The following is a 24,233-nucleotide window of genomic DNA, read 5'->3' on the forward strand; positions in this document are numbered from 1 at the left end:
GGTCCGGAGCTTCTTTGGGGCGACCAGGAGGCGACCGCCATAGACTTCAATGTTATGAAGTCCGTGGCGGCCGCTCTGAGGTCGCGGCGCGCTGCTCGCACCGCGATCTCGGAGGTCGCCCCGGGAAGTAGCGTCGCGGTAATGTGAACCGGCGCTTAAATGTGTAAAATATAAATAAATGTATCCTAACCTGTGGTTAATGTAAATAAATATCTATTTACTTATGTATCTGTGCCTTAATTTGCAACTTTTTTTACTCATGGTATTCTTTACTTAAATTCCACTATCATGTCTAATCAACACAGTGACTGAAACTATGTATTAAATTATAATGATTTCACTAACGTTTCCAATGCAGGGATGTGCAGTGCACAAGTGTTTCTCCAAGAAATCATTTAATTATAATTGAAAGCAGAAACACATTGTATGTTTCTGTATTATTTAGGATGGTTTTTGGAAAAAAGTTATTGTCTCTTTTTGCATAACCTCTATTTTTCTTAATAAAATAAGATTGTAAACAATATAATTGAAATCATAGGTAAATAGTTACATAGTTAGGATGGTTGAAAAAAAAAAAAAAGACACAAGTCCATCTAGTTCAACCAATAGAAGGAAAAAAAATTAAATAAAATAAAAAATATTACAATCATATATATATACAATCCTATTCCCACAGTTGAAGGTAAAATCATATAATCAGATTAAATAAATAAAGCAATTCAAAGTGCAATGGCAGCATGCAAAGAATGGAAACCTGCAGATTGCAAGCAGGTGATTGGAGCCAGCACAGTTTATGTATCGTTTCTGAGTTCTTGCACATTGCCATTGTCCTTTGCTTCGCCTTACTGAATAAGCCTCTTTGTAGGGAATATTTTTGGGAGTGCGTTGGCCAAGTTTGGGTCAGACGATGACATACCTGAGCCTGGAGATATCTGATCAGCAGTTGTTGTATGTGAAGAGTCAGCAGAAGATAAGGATGTATCTAGCACACTGTGGGCTGTCAATTGCTGGTTTCCCTTTAGAATCAAATTTCCTGCTTCCTGTTTAACAAAGCAGACATGTCAAAAACAACCCCGCCACAACATTTTAGATGAGCGTTAACCATTCATTACAGCACATCATGGGCATTGGCATGCAGTTGCTGCACATTATAGTCCCTTACTAAGTGCCAGCTCATTGTGTTTTCATCTACAAAGTAAGCTGCAAGCAGAATTCATGCTGAACTCCAGGGAGATACACAAACACACATTTAGTAAACTCTGTGTTCATAAATTCATCCTTAAAGCGTGAGTCCACTTTTGTTGAGAAAAAAACATTCCCCTCTAGGTGATCTATGCACATTGCAAGAATTATAACAACCTTTTTTTGCAGATTCCTACCTTTTGTTATTCTGAAGAAATGCCTGTGTGTTTGTCTGTGTCCATGGAGTAAGTTAATCTAATGGGAGTGGTTTCATAATTATCAATCAGCTATGGCACCTGCAGAGCTCTAATGAGAAAACCTGCTGGGCCTGCATCCCTTTAGACGTGTTCCTATTGGGAGTATCTCACCAAAAATGAAACTTTTGTTGCAGGGGATGCCTGAAAACGAACTCGTGCAGACTTCTGGGAAAATCAGTGAGTCAATCACAGAAGCAGGAAATAATGTTTCTGGGAGGGGGGGGGGGGGTGTTCTATATACATTCTGTGTACAGAACACCTCCAGGCAGCCATATTGCATTGCATTTTCAGAAAATGACAGCGACTTGAAAGGTAATTTTTAATAAAATTCAATTACAATATGACTTGTGTCACAATTGCATATTGGGCCCAATTAGCCATTTTCCCTCCCCAGTGTCATGTGACTAGTTAGTATTACAAGGCCTCAGGTATGAATGGGGAGCAGGTGTGTTAAATTTGGTGTTATTGCTCTCACTCTCTCATACCGGTCACTGAAAGTTCAACATGGCACCTCACAGTAAAGAACTCTCTGAGGATCTGAAAAAAAGAATTGTTGCTCTACATAAAGATGGCCTAGGTTATAAGAAGATTGCCAAGACCCTGAAACTGAGCTGCAGCACGGTGGCCAAGACCATACAGAGGTTTAACAGGACAGGTTCCACTCAGAACAGGCCTCGCCATGGTCGACCAAAGTAGTTGAGTGCACATGTTCAGCGTCATATTCAGAGGCTGTCTTTGGGAAATAGACATATGAGTGCTGCCAGCAGTGCTGCAGAGGTTGAAGGGGTGGGGGATCAGCCTGTCAGTGCTCAGACCATACACTGCACCAAATTGGTGTGCATGCACAAGAAAGCCCGCAAACAGTTTGCTGTAGATAAGCAGACCATGGACATGGATTTCTGGAACCATGTCCTCTGGTCTGATGAGACCAAGATAAACGTATTTGGTTTAGATGGTGTCAAGTGTGTGTGGCAGCAACCAGGTGAGGAGTACAAAGACAAGTGTGTCTTGCCTACAGTCAAGCATGGTGGTGGGAGTGTAAAGGTCTGGGGCTGCATGAGTGCTGCCGGCACTGGGGAGTTACAGTTCATTGAGAGAACCATGAATGCCAACATGTACTGTGACATACTGAAGCAGAGTATGATCCCCTCCCTTCAGAGACTGGGCTGCAGGGCAGTATTCCAACATGATAACTACCCCAAACACATCTCCAAGATGACCACTGCCGGGCTAAAGAAGCTGAGGGTAAAGGTGATGGACTGGCCAAGCATGTCTCCAGACCTAAACCCTATTGAGCATCTGTGGGGCATCCTCAAAGGGAAGGTGGAGGCGGCAAGGTCTCTAACATCCACCAGCTCTGTGATGTCATCATGGAGGGGTGGAAGAAGACTCCATTGGCAACCTGTGAAGCTCTGGTGAACTCCATGCCCAAGAGGGTTAAGGCAGTGCTGGAAAATAATGGTGGCCACACAAATTATTGACACTTTGGGCTCAATTTGGACATTGTCACTTAGGGATGTACTCACTTTTGTACAAGCTGCTTCACTACTTTACATTGTAGAAAAATGTAATTTCTTCAGTGTTGTCACATGAAAAGATATAATAAAATATTTACAAAAATGTGAGGGGTGTACTGACTTTTGTGAGATACTGTATATATTTCATCTCTGTGTTTAGCTTTTTGTCTGGACTTCAGCTTTAAGATGAAATTAAATTTATTGCAGCAAAGAAATTTTATCATCAAAGAATATATGCCATTTACTGAGCGATTCTTTTGTCTGCATACATCTTTATTATTTTTATTATAAAAAAAAATAGCTGAAATGAGCTCCCTTGTAAGAATTCCTCATGACCTGGTATAAATGATTTTCATATGTCCACAGCGCTCTGCAAAATGTATGCTAATAATTTGTATCTATGATAGTAAAGATCAATCAAAATATCCGCAGAATGTCATCATAAAATAATTTGCTGCTATAACATAGAAATCCCTTTGATCCTGATAATAGTATGGAAAACGACATACAACGTACCAATGCAGGGCTTCTGGTTCACTATATGCAAATCAGCCTGCTGGGGTTATTATTTATTACACTTGTATCCATTATTATTATACCCATTGTTGTTATAGTATTGCAGGCTGTCACAAGCTCATTGTGTCTCCTTTATATTATTGAACAGCTTTTAATCCCATATTATATTTGTTGATTATATATAAATCCATGTTGTGCTATATGTAACGATCCTCTATACTGGGCTATATGTAACAACCTCCATGCAATGATATAAGTAATTACCCCAGTGCTGTGCTATATGTAACGACCCCAATACTGTGCTATATGTAACAACCCCTATGCTGTGCTAAATGTAACAACCCATATGCTGTGCTATATGTAACAACCCCTATGCTGGGCTATATGTAACAACCCCAATGCTGTGCTATATGTAACAAACCCAATGCTCTGCTATATGTAACTACCCCAATGCTGTTCTATATGTAACAACCCCAATGCTGTGCTATGTGTAACAACCCCTATGCTGTGCTATATTTAACAACCCCTATGCTGTGCTATATGTAACAACCCCAATGCTGTGCTATATGTAACAACCCCTATGTTGTGCTATATGTAACTACCCCAATGCTGTTCTATATGTAACAACCCCTATGTTGTGCTATATGTACCAACCCCAATGCTGTGCTATATGTAACAACCCCTATGTTGTGCTATATGTAACAACCCCAATGCTGTGCTATGTGTAACAACCCCAATGCTGTGCTATATGTAACAACCCCAATGCTGTGCTATATGTAACAACCCCTATTCTGTGCTATATGTAACAACCCCAATGTTGTGCTATATGTAACAACCCCAATGCTGTGCTATATGTAACAACCCCTATGCTGTGCTATATGTAACAACCCCTATGCTGGGCTATATTTAACAACCCCAATGCTGTGCTATATGTAACAACCTCCATGCAATGATATAAGTAATTACCCCAGTGCTGTGCTATATGTAACGACCCCAATACTGTGCTATATGTAACAACCCCTATGCTGTGCTAAATGTAACAACCCATATGCTGTGCTATATGTAACAACCCCTATGCTGGGCTATATGTAACAACCCCTATGCTGGGCTATATGTAACAACCCCAATGCTGTGCTATATGTAACAAACCCAATGCTCTGCTATATGTAACAGCCCCAATGCTGTGCTATATGTAACTACCCCAATGCTGTTTTATATGTAACAACCCCTATGTTGTGCTATATGTAACAACCCCTATGCTGTGCTATATTTAACAACCCCTATGCTGTGCTATATGTAACAACCCCAATGCTGTGCTATATGTAACAACCCCTATGTTGTGCTATATGTAACTACCCCAATGCTGTTCTATATGTAACAACCCCTATGTTGTGCTATATGTACCAACCCCAATGCTGTGCTATATGTAACAACCCCTATGTTGTGCTATGTGTAACAACCCCAATGCTGTGCTATATGTAACAACCCCTATTCTGTGCTATATGTAACAACCCCAATGTTGTGCTATATGTAACAACCCCAATGCTGTGCTATATGTAACAACCCCTATGCTGTGCTATATGTAACAACCCCTATACTGTGCTATATGTAACAATCCCTATACTGTGCTATATGTAACAACCCATATGCTGTGCTATATGTAACAACCCCTATACTGTGCTATATGTAACAACCCCTATACTGTGCTATATGTAACAACCCCTATGCTGTGCTATATGTAACAACCTCCATGCAATGATATAAGTAATTACCCCAATGCTGTGCTATATGTAACAACCTCAATGCTCTGCTACATGTAAATATTCCAATGCTGTGCAATATGTAATGACCCCCATGCTGTTCCCCTTTCAAAGGGTGTTTGACAGGTCATAAAGAGGTGTTATGTTATGTTGTCTTCCCATTGCTATTTTAACCCCTAAAATCCCAGACCGTCACACCCCAACCACGAGCATTGCATGTGGTTGCGGCGCAGCCCCCCCTTTACCTGAATGGGTCACGTTCAGTGGGTGGTACCCACTGGATGAAATGGAAGGATCAATTTTGCTATGGTGTGATGCAAAGCATCATGTCTATAACCCAGTACAGCTGCCTTGACAACTTGGAGAGCATACAAATGAATCAACTGAGTGGCTTTTTTACTCCCCCAACCACAAATATAAAATGAGGCTTCACTCAGTACAATAAAATGTTGGTGTCTTCTGTACCCATCTACCATGACCATGCGGGGTAAAGAGAAAGCAGATAGTGGCTGAGGTTGTGAACATGGAACATGGGATAATCTGTCCAACAAGTGTATACATAGATAAAACACTTCATTCCTACCAGATTTTTTATTGCCATGCTCCATTTTCTTAATGAATTAGTGGCAACGGTATAAAGTTCTTATCTAGTATTACAGCATAACGAGGATTGTATATTTTTTGCATGTTCGGTAATTATACCCTGCCTGTCATGTCTGTAATATTTATTGTGATATGCCACACAAGCTCATACTTCCTATGCTAAACCACATCCTGTGCTGCTTCTCTCTCTCTTTACACTGACTGTGTACTACCAATACAAGAGTCTGTATGCCTTCATTGTTTCATGTTGACTTCTCACTCTAGATTAAGAGGAGCAACCATTAAAAAAACAACTTCTAGAAGTTAAAACCTTCCTATTCCCCAGAATGCAATTGTCTCTTGTTAGACTTCCTCAATATAGCAATTTATTACATACACTATATTACCAAAAGTATTGGGACGCCTGCCTTTACAAATACATGAACTTTAAAGCGGAGTTCCGGCCTCGGAAACAATTTTTCACTAAAAATAGCCCCGGGACAGTCAGGGCTAGTACATTCCACAATGGATAGCCTCTGAACTGTCCCAGGTCGCACTTACCTTTTAGAAGAAATACTTACCTTGAAAATTTCTTCTCCAGAGCTGCCATCTTAGGTGTTGGCAGCTGAAGCCAGCGCGTCCTCTTCTGCGGCCTCTTCCGTGTCCTCTTCGGTCCCACACTGCACTGCACCGGCCCCGCTTGTCACTTCCGGGGCAGGCGCGTCATTCCTGCACATCTTCTGGGCATGCCCAGAAGCTGTTTAGCAGGGAATGGCGCGCCTGCACCGGAACTGTTGAGTGGGGTCGTTGCAGGCGCATTGATTCCTGGGAGCGATAACGCTCAGCTCCCAGGAATCAATGCAAGCAGGAAGAGATGGCGCAGGCCGCGGCCGCAGAGGGAGGAAGTGGAAAAATGGTAAGGTAAGTAAACAAAAAAATAAATAAATCGGGCTATCCATTTCTTTTACAGGTGACACAGAGCAAGCGAATGGCCCAAAGTCGTTTTTGAGGCCGGAACTCCGCTTTAATGGCATCCCAGTCTTAGTCTGTAGAGTTCATTATTGAGTTGGCCCACCCTTTGCAGCTATAACAGCTTCAACTCTTCTGGGAAGGCTGTCCACACGGTTTAGGAGTGTGTCTATGGGAATGTTTGACCATTCTTCCAGAAGCCCATTTGTGAGGTCAGGCATTGATAATGGACGAGAAGCCTGGCTCGTAGTCTCTGCTCTAATTTATCCCAAAAGTGTTCTATCGGGTTGAGGTCAGGATTCTGTGCAGGCCAGTCCATTTTCTCCACCCCAAACTCGCTCATCCATGTCTTTATGGACCTTGCTTTGTGCCCTGGTGTGCAGTCATGTTGGAACAGACTGGGATGCCAATAAAGTTAATGGGCATGTAAAGGCAGGCGTCTCAATACTTTTGGTAATATAATGTATCACTCATCTGTACTCTAAGGTCCAGTTCACACCAGAGTGAATTGAACGTTTCCTGAAGCAATTTAAATTCCCAATAATTTCAATGATGCCCATTCACACCTGAGCATTGTATCATTGGAAGCTTAACGTCTGGCTGGCCGCACTTCCTATAAATCACCTTTATTAATGCAGAAAATTCACAACAACAATCCACAATGTACAAATGAGGGGTATAGCATACAGCTAATGTGTTTCATGCCATTCTTGGTGCTTAATCATAGCTCAAGAGTCATGCGTTTTTGGACCTGAAGACTTCAATGGGAATGCGTAAAAATGCCTCAGAATGCATGCTTTTTGTGTGTTTTCTTGCTTCTCCCTCTGCAAATAACTAACTGTCCATTGGCTAAAACAAAAACGCATAAGCATGAAAAAAACTAAAAATGCCCCCCCCCCCCATGCAAAAAAAAAAAAAAGATGGAACATATGTGCATAAAAATGAAAGAAGTACAAGCTCATGTGTGAATCCAGCTTAAAGCGTGAGGATAATGGAGAGCCAACTGACATTTTCCATCTCTCTGGATGTCTTGAGTTTGTCTGTTGTGGTTATGTTTACACAGCAATCCATATTCTGCTTGACTGACATTGAAATCTGCCCAGACTATGGACACTGGACAAGGTAATATCAAAGACAGCCTGTGACAAACAAAACAGATTAAGAGGGGCTGAGTTCATTTAGAGGTTGAAGTGAATAGCTCATATATGGATGTAAGTTGGGCTGTAATGGGCACTCCTGGATGAAAGGCAGGCTTTGATGGGTACTCCTGGATGTAAGGGGGACTCTGATGGGCACTCTGATGGGCACTCCTGGATTTAAGGGGGACTCTGATGGGCACTCCTGGATGTAGGAGGGACTCTGATGGGCACACTTGGATGAAAGGTGGGCTTTGATGGGCTCTCCTGGATGTAGGGAGGGTCTCTGATGGTCACTCCTGGATATAAGGGAGACTCTGCTGGGCACACATGAATGTAAGGCACTCTGGGATAGATTTGAGATTCTGATGATCACACATGGGTAAAAGACGGGCTTTGAAGGGTACTCCTAGATGTAGGAGGGATTCTAATGGGCACTCCTAGATGTAGGGTGGGTTCTGATGGGCATTCCTGGTTATAAGGCAGGCTTTGATGTGCACTCCTGGATGTAGGGGGTCTCTGATGGGCACTCCTGGATGTAGGGGGTCTCTGATGGGCACTCCTGGATGTAGGGGGTCTCTGATGGGCACTCCTGGATGTAGGGGGTCTCTGATGGGCACTCCTGGATGTAGGGGGTCTCTGATGGGCACTCCTGGATATAAGTGAGACTCTGCTGGGCACATATGAATGTAAGGCACCCTGGGATATATTTGAGATTCTGATGATCACACATCGATGAAAGGCGGGTTTTGATGGGCACTCCTAGATGTAAGAGGGATTCTAATAGGCACTCCTAGATGTAGGATGGGTTCTGATGGGCACTCCTGGTTATAAGGCAGGCTTTGATGTGCACTCCTGGATGTAGGGGGTCTCTGATAGGCACTCCTGGATATAAGGGAGACTCTGCTGGGCACACATGAATGTAAGGCACCCTGGGATATATTTGAGATTCTGATGATCACACATGGATGAAAGGCGGGCTTTGATGGGACTCTTAGATGTAAGAGGGATTCTAATAGCCACTCCTAGATGTAGGGTGGGTTCTGATAGGCACTCCTGGTTATAAGGCAGGCTTTGATGGGCACTCTTAGATGTAAGAGGGATTCTAATGGGCACTCCTAGATGTAGGGTGGGTTCTGATAGGCACTCCTGGTTATAAGGCAGGCTTTGATGTGCACTCCTGGATGTAGGGGGTCTCTGATGGGCACTCCTGGATGTAGGGGGTCTCTGATGGGCACTCCTGGATGTAGGGGGTCTCTGATGGGCACTCCTGGATGTAGGGGGTCTCTGATGGGCACTCCTGGTTGTAAGGCGGGCTCTGATCGGCACTCCTGGATGTAGGGGGTCTCTGATGAGCACTCCTGGGTTGGACAGGAGGCCCCCTAGTAAGCACTCCTGAATGTAAGGAAGGATTTTCATTCATTCATTCATTCATTCATTCATTCATTTATTTATAAAATAGTTTTTTTTTTGTCCTGCAAATATTTGTAAAATAAGTGATATGGCCCTTGCCCCAAAACGTTTGGTGACTCCAGGTCTATACAGACAGCTGTGTGTAAGTTTGATAATGTAAATTGCCTTGAAAATAATGACATCAATATGCTTTGTATGAATATACTGTACTTACATCATCCTTTGTGTCTTGCTTATAATATTTCCTAGGTGGGGGAGCTGGTTTCGATGTTAACTTCCGAACGATGATCTCTCCTGTGTGGCTACTAGTTTTCTTACAGAGGACCTGAGTTGAGGTTAAAGCATCATTGGCAGTAGGTGAATAATCTCCCAGCTTTACAGGAGCAGAGTAATGAGTCTGTATGGGCTCTGTTCGCACAGGCACGTCCACGCTGTGCACTCTACCCTTCAGACCGTACAGTTGGCAAGAGTCTGTGTTCAGGCCCATTGACCTGGGATTATAATTGCTGTCACTGCTGGATCGAACCATTTGCCTCTGCTCCCTCCGGCTGTAATATAAATATGCAGCATGCTTCTCAATGCAGCTCTCACATTGATATTTCCCATGGCAGCATGAGGCCATCTTCCTATCACCTGCAGAATTATAATTAAATCCACAAAAATAATGTTAAGGTATCAAGATCAGACAAGACAACGCAGTGCCCCAATGCAGAGAACAGAATACCCCATATCCTGAGTTAGGTGGTAGTATCTACCCCGGACCAATTGTATCGCACATATTACTAATGAAAGTTATATTGTCTACATCAGGGGTCTCCAAACTTTTCAGTGTGGGGGCTATAATCAATATTTTACAAATATTCGCAAGCCAAAAAATAAACCTTATTAGAGTCTCTCCTTTATATCAGGGTCTTCATTAGATTCTCTTTTACACCAGGTTCTCCATCAGAGTCCCCTTTACATCAAAGTCCTCCCTTACATTTCGGTCCCCATTAGAGTCCCCCCTTATGTCAGGGTCCCCATCCAATCCCCCCCCCCCCCACATCAGGGTCCCCATCAGAGTCCCCTCTTAAATCAGGATCCAGATTAGAGTTTCCCCTTATATCAGGATCCCCATTAGCATCGTTCCTTATGTCGGCGTCCCCATCCAAGTCTCCCCTTACATCAGGGTTCCCATTAGAGCCTTCCCTTACATCAGGGTTCCCATTAGAGCCTTCCCTTACATCAGGATCCCCATTAGCATCTTTCCTTATGTTGGGGTCCCAATCAGATTTCCAATTACATCCAAGTCCCAATCAGAGTCCCCCCTTACATCATGATCACTATTAGAGTCTCCCTGTATGTCAGGATCCCCATTGGAGTCTTCCCTTATGTCTGGGTTCCCATTCGAGTCCCCTCTTACATCTGAGTCCCCAATAGAGGCCCCCTTACACCAGAGTCCCAACTTACATCAGGGTTCCCATCAGAGCCCCCCCACCCCACATCCGGATTCCATCAGTGTGCCCATCAGAGTCTCCCCTACAGAGTCTGGATGTGGGTTGGGGGGTTGAAGCGGAGACCATAGGCAGCCTCTAATGACCTTAATCCTCAACCTGTGCACATTGAGGATACGCTAGTGACCCTAGACCTAGATGTAATCTGGAAAAAAATGTTTATAGCGGGCCATAGTTTGGAGACCCCTGGTCCACATGTTTTAAAAACAAAACCATCAGTGTATCCAAGTGGGTTCTTTTTCCCCCAAAAAAATATTTATATATATTTTTTTAGTTTTGGATAGAGTGGAAAGGAATTAGAACACCTTGCAGGTTTTTACTTCTGTGTGTGTCCCCTTTAGGGAGATTCACCTTCTCTATTTGTCCTGTTTACCTTTATCACCAAGAGTGAAACTGAAGGAAAAACCCCAAATTTTGGGTTGCCACCAGACCAGGAATAGAGCAGAAATCTTCCAATGGAGACACTGTGGAGGGATTTCTTCTCACTTCTTGTTTGGGTTTTGGGACAGGAAGTGAAGGAAAATCTCCACAATGAGACAGATCACTAAAAGAAAACTGACAGGGGTTATAACCCTCCTTCACCCTATCCAAATTGAAAACAAGTTTTGCCTTCAGTCCTGCTTTAAATTTGAATTCTTATGAGGTCATGTTGGATAAAAAAGAGGAAATGTTTAGTGAAACTTGCTGAACCCTTAGACTTTGTGTTAAATGTATAAATGCAAATGCTTAAGCGGAACTGTACCACTAACTGAAGTTTCACTAAATACCAGTATAGCCCCCCTCACATGAAGCCACCTAAAGGCATACAGTATATGTGATATTATTTTATAACACTGAACAGAAAAAAAAGAGGAACAAACTGCCTGAAATCTACGATGGTGTATTTTTTTTTTACTGCACTATTACATTTATATTTTACTGAGAAACAACTTTATGATATTTTCTAATACAAATACTTAATTAACACAGGAACTGACCGCTAACACCAAAACAGCGTGTAACCCTGAACCACATTAAGACCGGAAGGATTTGCCCCCTTCCTGACCAGGCCCTATTTTGCGATTCAGCACTGCGTTACTTTAATGGACAATTGCGCAGTCGTTTGACGCTGTACCCATACTAAATTTACATCCTTTTTTTCTCACAAATAGAGCTTTCTTTTGATGGTATTTGATCACCTGTGCGATTTTTATTTTTTATGCTATAAACAAAAAAAGAGCGACAATTATGAAAAAAAAACAATATTTTTCACATTCTGCTATATGACATTCCCAAAAATAAAATTTTAAAATGAAATTTTTTTTACATTTTAGGCCAATTTGTGTTCTGCTACATATTTTTGGTAAAAAACAATCGCAATAAGCTTATTTTTATTGGTTTGCGCATCACATCTACTAACTACGGGAAATATTTGTGTCGTTTTTATTGTTTTTTTTTTTTTTACTAGTAATGGCGGCGATCCGCGATTTTTTGCGGGACTGCGACATTGTGGCCAACAGATCGGACCCCCTACTGACATTTTTGACACTTTTGGTGGTACCAGTGACATTATTACAGTAATCAGTGCTAAATATATGCACTGTTATTGTAATAATGCCATTGGCAGGGAAGGGGTTAACCCTGTGGGTGTTCAAGGGGTTAAATGTGAGCCTAGGGGAGTGATTCTAACTGTGGGGGGGGGGGGGGGCGTGGCTTCTGAGATGACCATAGAGACATGTGATCCTATATAGAAGGATCACATGATCTCTATGATCATCCCAGGGAGAAGACAGTCAGCTGTGTTTACAACAGCCGACCGTCCTTCTCTCTCAGCGGGGAACAATCGCGGGTGTCAGGCAGCAATCGGAGCCTCCTGACACAGGCATCGGCTTCCCCGCTGACCAGTGGAGGCAGAAGTGCGCCGGTGACGGCGCGTGCTCACCCCCTAGACTCCCAAGAGCGACCGCCATACATGTATGGTGATTCGCCCAGGAGCGGCTACTGCAGCAGGCGGTCGTAAAGTGGTTAAATCCTATTTACATGTGTGTGGTGTAGTAACGTGCGTTGCATTAACGCAGCCCATTGAAATCAATGAGCTTTCATAACATTTCCCGAAATCTTTGCTGCAACACTCTATGGAGCATTGCAGCATATTTCAATGTATGTGCTTTTCCTTATGCCGGCCATAGATGGATCAGATCTCGGCCGGTTCAGCAGGCACCAGCCCAGATTTGATCAATCAATGGGCAGACTGGTTGTACTGAAGTTGAGCGATCAATCGACTTCAGGACAACCAAACCATCCTGTCAGATTTTCTTTTCATGCGATCACTGCCAGCGGCTATAGCTGCCAGCAGTGATCATTGTGGCTCCCCGCGACCCAAAGCAGGACACAATAGCACCACGGTAGGGGTTCCCCCATTAACACTGACTGTGTTGATTAGGGAATCAAGCAATTTTCTTATGTGTATTGGGGTGCTTTTAAAAATGAATGCAACTGGATGAATTCACATGATGCATAGATGTAAATCGCCTCTCAAGATAACTTTACCAGAACAAATCCTGCCTGCATGGACGGCTGCTAATATGAACAGCGTGGCTCTGCTGCAAGGTCTGACCTACTGACCTACTTTTCCTCTGCGGGAAAAATCTGACAGTAAAGGAAGCTGTGGTGGATCATAAGGGAGCAATGTTGTTGGTGTCCTAGGATCCACAGTCTTCTATAATAAACAGAATAAGCCTGAAGTGTGCAGCATTGAGTATAATCCAATACATTTAAAGTTGTGCTTTTAACCATTATTGTAATAGAATGGGGGGTACATTAAAGTATAACTGAAGATAAAACTTTTTTTTTAAGTTTTGGATAGAGTGGAGAGGGATTAGAACCCCTGTCAGATTTTTGTACACAGGTGAGGGCAGTGGGGTAGCAAGGGTCAGAGCTGATACAGTTGCATGGAGAGATGGAGAGTTTAGCTATTGTGGGGGAAGGGCTAAGAGGTGGCTGCAGAAATAATTTGTGAGAGAAGGGTGCAGAGGTGAGCTATGGATGTGGTGGCAGAAGTGTCCTCTGTGCATAGCAAACCTCTAAACCCTGTACTCTATGCCTATCACCCTCCTGTATATTATGTAGTCCCGTGCCCAGCAACCTGTATATTATGTAGTCCCGTGCCCAGCAACCTGTGTATTATGCAGTCCTGTGCACAGTGCTCTGTGTATTATGTAGTCCTGTGCCCAGCGCTCTGTGTATTATGTAGTCCTGTGCCCAGTGCTCTGTGTTTTATGCAGTCCTGTGCCCAGTGCTCTGTGTTTTATGTAGTCCTGTACCCAGCGCTCTGTGTATTATGTAGTCCTGTACCCAGCGCTCTGTGTATTATGTAGTCCTGTACCCAGCGCTCTGTGTATTATGTAGTCCTGTACCCAGCGCTCTGTGTATTATGTAGTCCTGTACCCAGCGCTCTGTGTATTATGTAGTCCTGTACCCAGCGCTCTGTGTATTATGTAGTCCTGATCCCAATGCTCTGTGTATTATGCAGTCCTGTGCCCAGTGCTCTGTGTATTATGTAGTCCTGTACCCAGCGCTCTGTTTATTATGCAGTCCTGTACCCAGCGCTCTGTGTATTATGCAGTCCTGTGCCATTTGCCAATAAATAATAATAATTATGTCCCAGGATTTCATTTTAAAAATCTGGCTACCTTATAACTGTGGGCAGTTGAAGCTGCTGCCTGTTCCCTTCCTGGGTTTACACAGACACACAGAGGCACACACACGTATATATATATATGTATATATATATATATATACAGACAGACACACTCACACCACTGCTTGCCTTCACATTTCTTCTCTCTTGATAAATACTTTTCTCTGCAGTCTCCTGTTATCCCCGCCCTTATCCAGCCCCTTCCAGCTTTGCAGCTCTCCTTGGCTCTCCTATGACTCACCCCTCCTCCCTTGTTGCCAAACTCTCAAGAGAGTGAGAGAGAGAGTTGTGCATGATGTCATTAGCCTAGGCTAATTACCAGACAAGAATGAGGAAGTGGGCTATATAAGGTATTTACTGGCAGAAAAAAAATGTTTTACTATTCAAAGTTAAAACAAGAAGGGCAGAGGATTTAATAGATGTAGAGATGAAAAATGACTAAATGACTTTAAGGAGAGTCACCCTCTCTATGTGTCCTGTTTATTGTTATCACCAAAAATGAAAGTGGAAGAAATTCCTTAAATTTAGCATTGTCACTGGAGCAGGAATAGAGGAGACATTTTTCAAAGGGGACAGTAGTTTTGGCAACTTTGATGACAACCAGAGAATCCCTCACTTTCTTCCTGCTTTGGCTATGGGACAGGAAGTGAAGATTTCAGGGGTTATAACCCTCCCTTAGTCTATCCAAAACAAAAAAAAGTTATCAGTACTTCAACTTATTTAAAGATTAGGCCTAAAATCAGTAAAATGACTGAACACAGGAAATGTACTAAGGACAAGTCAGGGTTGATAATGGTGTTATTGGAAATGAGTGAACATTTTGAATGTTCCAAATATTCAGCATGGGAAATAAGAGATGAAAATAATTTATAGCCAAGCTAATTTTTTTTAAAAAAATCAAATTTTTTTCTATTTAGGGGTTGTGGGTATCTTGAGGGAGGGATGGGTGGTTAGGGCAGTTAATTCAGTGTATTTTGTTTTTGTATTTTTAGTATTTATTTTTGTGTATTTCATCAATATTTATCATTATTTTATCATTATTTGTAAACGTTGTCTTTATTTTTATTTCTTAATTTATTTTTGCTTTTTCTTTCTTGTCTGTTCTTTCTTTTTGTGAAAAATAAGGAAAACAATGAGGCTAATGAGGAGTGTTTGACGTTCTTTTTTTCTGCCTCGAAACACCCCTGCATGTTAGCCTATGCGTTTATTCACACATTGGTGTTTAGACGAGTTTAGAGGCCGGGGCATTTAGAGGCAGAAAAACCCACTGGCAGCGTGTCCATGAGCAGCAGCACTATGGCAGAAAAGACATTTGATGCACCTAAACACCTGTTAACGCTATTCTGGCCAATGAAATGGATTAACACTCAAGTGCTCGACGCATCTAAACGAGTCTAAACGTTACTCAATGGCAAAGCATGTTTTTCTGCTCTTCTGCTGCCAGGAAAAAGGAGTTCAGAAGGGCTGGGCAAACACCCAGTCTGCATGAGACCTTCAAAAATTTCAACCACTTTAGGACCGCTCACTGTACTGCGGCACAGTGGCAGCCATGGGTCGCTGGACTCCTAGCTGCCTTGGCGGCCGGAGGCTCGCTCTTGCTGTGTTTAGACACAGCAGGAGTCGGGCAGGAGGAGAGGCGGCGATCACCGTCTCTCTTCCCCGATCGCTGGGGAAAGAGTGAGAAAGTCTGCCCGTTGTGTAAACAAAGCAGGCGGATCTTCTCTATGGCAGACAGGGATAGATCACAGGATTCAGCATAGCTGAACCTGCGATCTCTGTCTGTGTCACAGAACCCCCCCCCCCCCCCCACACGTCAGTAAGCATGAGGCACACATTTAACCCCTTGATCACCCACAGGGTTAAACCCTTCCCTTCTAGTGTCATTATTACAGTAACAGTGCATATGTATGGCACTGATTACTGTAGTAATGTCACTGGTCCCCCCAAAAGTGTCAAAAATGTCAGTTAGGGGTCCGATCTGTCCGCCGCAATGTCACAGTCCCGCAAAAAATCGCAGATCGCTGCCATCACTAGTACAAAAAAAAAAAAACTATAAAAATGACAAATCTTTCCCGAAGTTAGTAAACGCTATAACTTTTGCGAAACCAATCAAAATACGCTTATTGTGATTTTTTTTTACCAAAAAAAGAAAAACAAATTGGCCTAAAATGTTAAAAAATTTTGATTTTGATTTTTTTTTGGGGGATGTTATATAGCAGAATGTGAAAAATGTTTTTTTTTAGAATTGTCGCTCTTTTTTCAAAAATTTTAAATTGCACAGGTGATCAAATACCACCAAAAGAAAGCTCTATTTGTGGGGAAAAAAACGTAAATTTCATTAGGGTACAGCGTCGCACGACTGCACAATTGTCCGTTAAAGTAACGCAGTGCTGAATCGCAAAATATGGCCTGGTCAGGAAGGGGGTAAAATCTTCCAGTCTTAAAGTGGATAAAAATACGCTCATTGAGAATTTTTTTGTCAAAGACATGTGCTAAATACATTTTGGCCTAAACATATGACAAAAATTTAATATATTCAATATTTTTTAACAGTCAAAGTTTTCGCGCTTTTTTTATTAATATCGCAAAAAATAAAAAGCGCAGAGGTGATCAAATACCACCAAAAGAAAGCTCTCTTTGTGGAAAAAAAGACGTAAATTTTGTTTGGGTACAGCATTGCATGACCGTACAATTGTCAGTTAAAATTACACAGTGCCAAGTTGAAATAAGTGGCCTGGTCATTGAGCAGCAAAATCTTCTGGTCTTAAAGTGGTTAAAGCGGAGTTCCACTCGTTTTTTGAAAGTCCAATTACTGCCATGCCCATCGTAAATGCTATAATAAATAGCAATACATTTTTTTTTTCCTTTGTAAATACCTTTTTATCACTTTTCTTCTTCAGCACTTCCGGCTGCAGTCGCCCAGGCGATAACGTCACTAGGCGATTTGCAAGGGCTCCTGGGATAGCGACGTCATGTATCCCAGGAGTCCTTGCAAATCGCCCAGTGACGAAATCTCACGTTATTTCCAGACCGGAAATGACGTGCACGGGATGTCATTACTAACAGGTTGCTATAGCAATGAGGTGGGACCTTCTGCTGATGCCGTCATTGCTATAGCAACCTGTTGGGAAGAGAGAGAGATGCTCAGTGGCTTCATTGCGCAGGCGTGAGATAGGGAGGTGCATGCTGGGTAGCCAGCTGCACCGAATCCCGGAAATACACAGGAGCGGGCTTCAGATGCCACTGACTGCTTTCCAGATCAAGTAAGAGATTATAGATTTACAAGTAACAAGTATGAGGACAGTTATGCTAATATCCTAAAAATATACCGTGTTTCCCCGAAAATAAGACCAGGTCTTATATTAATTTTGGCACCAAAAGACACAGTAGGGCTTATTTTCGGGGTAGGTCTTAACATGTAACGTGCTGTCTTCTCTCCCCCTCTCCCTCCCTGCCTGTCAGAAATCCCCTGTGTGAACCGAGTAAAAGTGTCTGTAAAATCCTAGAATCCACTTTATTATTAGTATTATATCATGTCCAATGTGTGTATTCCTGTATTATAATTGTGCCAAATACCTTCAGCGTCGCTCGGTCCTTCCGTTACCCACTGGAGCTCTCTTCCCCGCTCTGAGCATAGCAGAGGGGAGGGGCTGAGATCCCCCGCTGACAGCTGGGAGAAGAGGAGGAGAGCAGCGGGAGATCAGCTGAGCACCGAGCGGCGCTGTACCGAAGGTATTTGGCACAAATATAATACAGAAACACACACATTAGACATATAAAACAGTAATAGAGTGGCTTCTAGGCTTTTTTCAGGGTAGGTCTTAAATTGCAGCCCTCCCCGAAAATCACAGTAGGTCTTATTTTCAGAGAAAAACAGTAGTAGAAGTACCAGGAATCACAGGGGGGCTTTTATAAAAAAAATTGCTTAGGAGACCGGAGCTCCGCTTTAATTGTGCTTTGCCCTTAGATTGTGAGCTTTCTATATTTTTGGTAAAATTTCCAGGAAATTAAAACTTCTTTAATTCATAGAGTAGTAATATGGAAGAGCCCTGGGGCCAAATTCTGACTTTTAATCTCAGAATTGTGTTTAATACATTTTAGCATGGTCCAAACTTATAATCTCAGAATTCTAACTTGCAAAGTCAGAATTCTGACTTTTAATCTCAGAATTCTGACTTTCAAAGTCAGAATTCTGTAAAAAAAAAATTTTTTTCAAGCTCAGAAATCTTTAAAAAAAAAAAAAATTAAGATGGTCCCAGGGCTCTTCCATATAGGAAGACCACCAATTAGGTGTACATTTTGCATTCAACTCTAGGGGATAGATGTGCTAGAAGGGGACATGATGATGTGACAGATGTCCTTCATTCAAACATGGGATGCCAAATAGGGCAAGGTGATACATGCCATTTCCACCACCATTATAATCATCAATAACTATTTATTTACAGCACAAGAATATCATGGACAACCTCCAATAAATTGTTGTCAGACATTACCTTCTGAATTCCAGTGTGGAAATTCTTTTTCCATAGCTTCAGCCATAGCTTGCTGCAGCTGCTGCTCAGAGACCTGTAAAAGAAGAACAATGGTTACAATAAAGATCCCTGCAATTGTTTTGTGTTTCCATTTCTCTAACTCAGCCTTTTTCAACCTTTTCAACATGGAGGAACCTTTGAAATAACTGTAACGCTACCCCTGAAGGAGCCGCTGGAGTTTGGCCACGGAATGGGCCTCTCTGCCAGGAACAGGGCAGTTGTTGTCATTTTTATGTGATTTGTTGTATTTCAACCTCCATGTTGTGAGGTTCTATGGTGGTATCTTCCCTTTTTCCTGTCATTTAAGACTTTCATACACAGGAAATCGCCATGGGGGTCTGCTTGCCCTAACCGACCATGGAGAGCCATCCCGGTCCCCTGTGGGCACTGATGTTGGGCCTGTATGTGAAAAAGGAAAATAACTGCGTTAGAGGTAAAAAAACTAAAATTATAGCCGCAACTTCAAGTGTGACCACACCCTAAAAACAATATATACAAATAAGTCGCGCTAAATGATGTAGAACAAATCAATGTCCAAAAAACGTAAAGTCCCAATGTGTAAACGTGAATGTATTGAAGAGTGATGTAAATCTTGATCAGCGCTCTAGCAATCCAGAGTCTCTTAGGTAATATGCTTACCGAATAGGCAATCAATAATTGCAGAGATTCACATGCAGGGCTGACTTGATTGTGGAAAATCGTGTGTTGGACACTCAAAATTTGGTGTCATAATAAATAAATCATAGAAAAAAAGAGAAAACTCCATAGCATAATACCGTAACACTAAGTGTTAATGATAAACACCTTAAAAATTACACCATATAAAGGTGTGAGTATCCGTCACCAGTTGTGAAACTGCTTACCAGAAATTTATAGTATAAGGACATAAATGACAATCCCAGTGTTGGAGAATCAAAGAAGGAAGGAGAATCACCACCGATTTAATAGCCTCTTACCAGATTTAGGAATAAAAACGGCAGAAATAAGAAGGATCCTAAACACACCAGGAACGCCAACAATGAAACTCTGAGCCCCTTACCAGACCAAGGTAATATATCACTCAAGATAGGATCTGGCCAAATACGCTCCTCCAGCATACAGCACTAATAGCAGGCAGTCTCAGGTACCAGAGTCAGGTTAGAGGATGTTCCCAGAAGGTCAGACAGGCCAATCCCAAATAAAAGGAAAATGCCAATAGTGTAAAATCGTAACAACTAGTTTAATGGATTAAAAGAAATACACTTACATTCCAAAAGAAAAACGAAGCATGTAAAGCCGCCGGCCGGACGGCAAAGCACATCCGCTCACTCGGAACGCTTCCAAGGATGACGTTAGCACGCCGTGACCTAACGACGTTTCGTCCTAGAAGACGTTTTCAAAAAGGTTTGTTCTACATCATTTAGCGCGACTTATTTGTATATATATGTTGGGCCTGTATGGTCTTCTGGGATTTTGTGGATGTACTGTATGTGACGGGATTCACTTTGGTTGGGGGGACCGTGGAACACAGCTTACCTTAGAAAGGTTGGGAAATTCTTCTCTCAGCCCCCTAGGCCCCTCTTATGTGTAAGTCACCCTGTGTTTGTTAGGGACACAACGTGACCAAGGAAATGATGGACAACTACTTAATGGACACTGAGAATATGGTTTGAATTACTTCAAATGGGACAGTAATATTTATCAGCAAAATTTTTGAAGAAATATATGAAGACTATTCCTGGCCTGTTTGATTCTTAACATTGAAAGAGCTAATCACATTGGCCTCTGTTCCATGTTCTTCAATGTAAGAGATGGACAGTCTGTTACTGGTGGTCTCCTGCTGTTGTCTGTTTAATAAGGCACTGGTGGGTGGCACTGATAGAAGGCAATGATGGGCAGCACTGATGAGGAGGGCACTGACAGGCTCCCTGAACACTGATTGGCATCCCTGGTGGCTATGGGTGGGCATCCCTGGTGGCTATGGGTGGGCATCCCTGGTGGCCATGGGTGGCAATCCCTGGTGGCTCTAGTGGCATCCCCCAAGGATCTGCACTGGTAATCAGGTAATCAATGCTCTGATTACCAGCACAGACTCCCTCCCCCCGCCTGTCAGGAGAGCCGCTGACCGGCTCTCCTCTACTCGCGCCTGTCAGGCGCAAACTGAGGAAAACCGATCAATGGCTCTTCATATTTACTATGTGACCAGCTGTGAGTGGACACATCTGGTCACATGGTAAACAGCCTACGTTATAGGCTCTTTACCGGGATCAGAGATGCAGTGTGTCAGAGTGAAAATAAATAGAAAACATTCTGAAAAAAAAAAGAAAATGAATGCAGCCAACATATCTAGGAATTGTTAAGCTGCAATATAATAAATGTTTGCTTTTGGGTTTAAAGCTGCTTTAAAGCACAAAGTCATGTCAAGTGCAAGCAATAACAAATAATTGAAAAGAACAAAAAAACAGCCAAACTAGTTGTTGTAGTTGGTGAAAAGGATCACATAAGTAAATACAGGACGTCTATGTATGGAAGGTACCGATTACTGATTTTAACATGGTGCAACTTACGAGTTCTTAGATGAAGTGGCTGCATTCTTTTCCTTTTTTTTTTTTCAACTGACCATCTATCACATGCTCTCTGAAGAGCAATCTGAATGTGGATCATTCTTCAGAGAACAATGCTACTGTTAACTAACCCTCAAAAATCTATGTAAAAAAATTTGCTATGCTAATGTTCTAAGTATCTGCACAGCCGCCGTAAATAATCCTTGTAATTTGCCTAACACTTTTATTTCCTATTATTGTAAAATCCATCTAGTACCTATAAAGCAGTATTTTCCTGGAATAACTCATTTAAGAAAATACCACATTAGGGCCACTAGATGGAGCAGATGATCATAGTAAAGAAAACATATTAGACACATTATGGTGATTATTCTTGGAGGTTGTGCAATTTCTTGAGACATTCACTCTGCAAATTTTTTATTCATAGACATTTTATCCCCGCCCACATTTGGGGGATTGGGTGCGATTCTGCCCGCTATTTCAAATTATAGCAAAACATGGTGCAACTTTGCCACAATCATAATGTGTAATGGCTGGCTCAGGGCAAACATGTGTGGTCCCTGAGCTTCTTTGGTGTGACAAATGCGCATTTACCAATGACAGGGATGCTTGCAATGGTCAGCATTTACTAAATATGTAAAACTTTTATCCCAAAAGGAAAAAAAAAATGTTGCTGTAACTGCTTAAAAGGCGTAATCTAAATTTTGGCTTTCATTTGTTAGCCAAGTTTATTGAAATCTGCTTGTGCATCTAAATCCATACATGGATCGATATTTGGCTGTTTCAGCAGGGACTGTCCGCGTTTCGATCGATGTATGGGCACCCTGGTTGTACAGAAGTTAATCTACCAATCGACTGGTGTACAACTAGCATGTCAGGTTTGCCCTGATTGATCAGTGCTGCCAGCTATGGCCGGCACACTGATCATTGTATTCTGACAGCTGGAAGGGTCCCACTGTCAGAATACGATAGCACAGCGGGGATTATTCCCCATCTACATCGAAAGTGTGGATTGGGGAATCGGATCATTTTTTTTCCTTCAGCCCGCCAGTTGAATGGAAAAAAAAAAAAAAGATGAATGTATGGGCTTTGTAACACTAACCTTTCCCTAGAACACAGGTGTCAAACACAAGGCCCGCTGGCCGAATGCAGCCCCCCAGGCCATTTCATGTGGCCCTCACACCTCTGCTGCAGCTGCGGCACCTCCCTTGTCTCTGCCCCCACTTTGTCTCTTTAGTCGGTAGCAGAGAGGACAGAACTCATTTGCCAGATCCTGCACTCCTCTGTGCAGCTGCAGAAGTGCTCATCTTTGCCCACCCCCCTTCTCAGGAGGGCAGAACTCCTCCTGCACCTCTCTGTGCAGCTGAAACACCATGATTTTGCCTCCCTTGGTCTCAGCATTCAGCAGACTCCAGCCCTCCTCTGGTTCTCCTCCAGACCCTGCACTTCCTCCCAGATCCACCCGCATCTTCTTCCTGGCAGCAGCACAAGGTAAAAGGGTTCATTGTGATGTAAGGAAGGGTGGGTGACTCTTGACTTCTGATGGTGGGGGGGGGGGGTTCTTGACATCCCATGTAAGGGTGTAAGGGGGCGTGGGGTGCTCTGGATATCTAATCCTATCGAAATAACCGGCCCTTTGAGGGCAACAATAATGCTGATGCGACCCGCGATAAAATTGAGTTTGACACCCCTGCCCTAGAACATACCTCCCAACTTTTTGAGGTGGGAAGGAGGGACACCTATAAGCAAAAGTATGTAGGCTGGGACACACACCCTGCCACGCCCCTTAACCTCCCTGGCGGTATGGTTCTTTCGGATTTTAGGTGCTGAAAGCGGTACCATTATTTTGCATGTAATTCTTGAGAATGAGCAGCCCAAACCAACTATTTACATATTTTTTTTTTTTACTGTGCGTTCTTCTTTATAACATCTCAGTTATGATAAAGTTTGAAACACAAAATCATAAATTATAATATAATAAAAAACTATAAATGAGTTAAAGTATGTGTGCATGTATATATATATATATACACATAAAAAGTACAGTAAAACTGCAGGAAAGGGCACTGGGGGGCAATGTAATGTGAATTTATTTTATTTTGCATTGTTTCAGTGTGTTTGGTGTGTTTTACATTTGAATTTGCCGCCGGTTCCACCCCCCTGTGAACGTCAAGTCGCAGGAGATGGAATCCGGGGCACGGAGAGGATCGGGAGGAAGATCCGCCGCCGCATACCGCTCGCATACATCGCTGGATCCCGGTGACAAGGTAAGAAACCTCTTTTACAGGATCCAGCGATGCTTCTGGCGGTACCCCGAGTGTGGCTCAGGGTTACCGCTTTTGGCTCTGAAATTTAACCCCGAGCCACACTCGGGAATACTGCTAAGAAGGTTAAAGAAGAATTATACCAAATAAAAGATTTGTTAAACCCACAAGTGATTGTTTTATTTTTTTTGTTTTTTTTACCACTACTAATCCTTTGTATTGGCTTCTAAAATTTACAAATGCAGTAATTTACAAAATGGATGAAAGATTTAGCACTGAGAAACACTTTTGGAAAGATAAAAAGTGTATTTAATATACAACTATATAGTATAGATCAAACTATAATGAGGGAGAAATTAAGAGGATAGAGGGACAGAGGGACTTTAT

At 42.5% G+C, this 24,233-nt stretch overlaps 1 protein-coding gene across 2 annotated transcripts in view; it reads right to left on the reverse strand.

Annotated features, from left to right (window-relative positions):
- IL16 (interleukin 16) overlaps window positions 1-24,233 on the reverse strand; it is a 239,226-nt gene that overhangs the window by 73,921 nt on the left and 141,072 nt on the right. For both annotated transcript variants that reach the window (XM_082253377.1, XM_082253378.1), the window contains exons 11-13: window positions 19,001-19,073; window positions 9,547-9,965; window positions 917-1,040 (exon numbers count right to left, since the gene is read on the reverse strand). In XM_082253377.1, the coding sequence (XP_082109503.1) occupies window positions 917-1,040; window positions 9,547-9,965; window positions 19,001-19,073 (616 nt within the window). The remainder of the gene's footprint in view (window positions 1-916; window positions 1,041-9,546; window positions 9,966-19,000; window positions 19,074-24,233) is intronic.

This window comes from Pelophylax lessonae, assembly GCF_965119305.1.
Source record: "Pelophylax lessonae genome assembly, chromosome: 4".
Classification (NCBI taxonomy): Eukaryota; Metazoa; Chordata; class Amphibia; order Anura; family Ranidae; genus Pelophylax; species Pelophylax lessonae.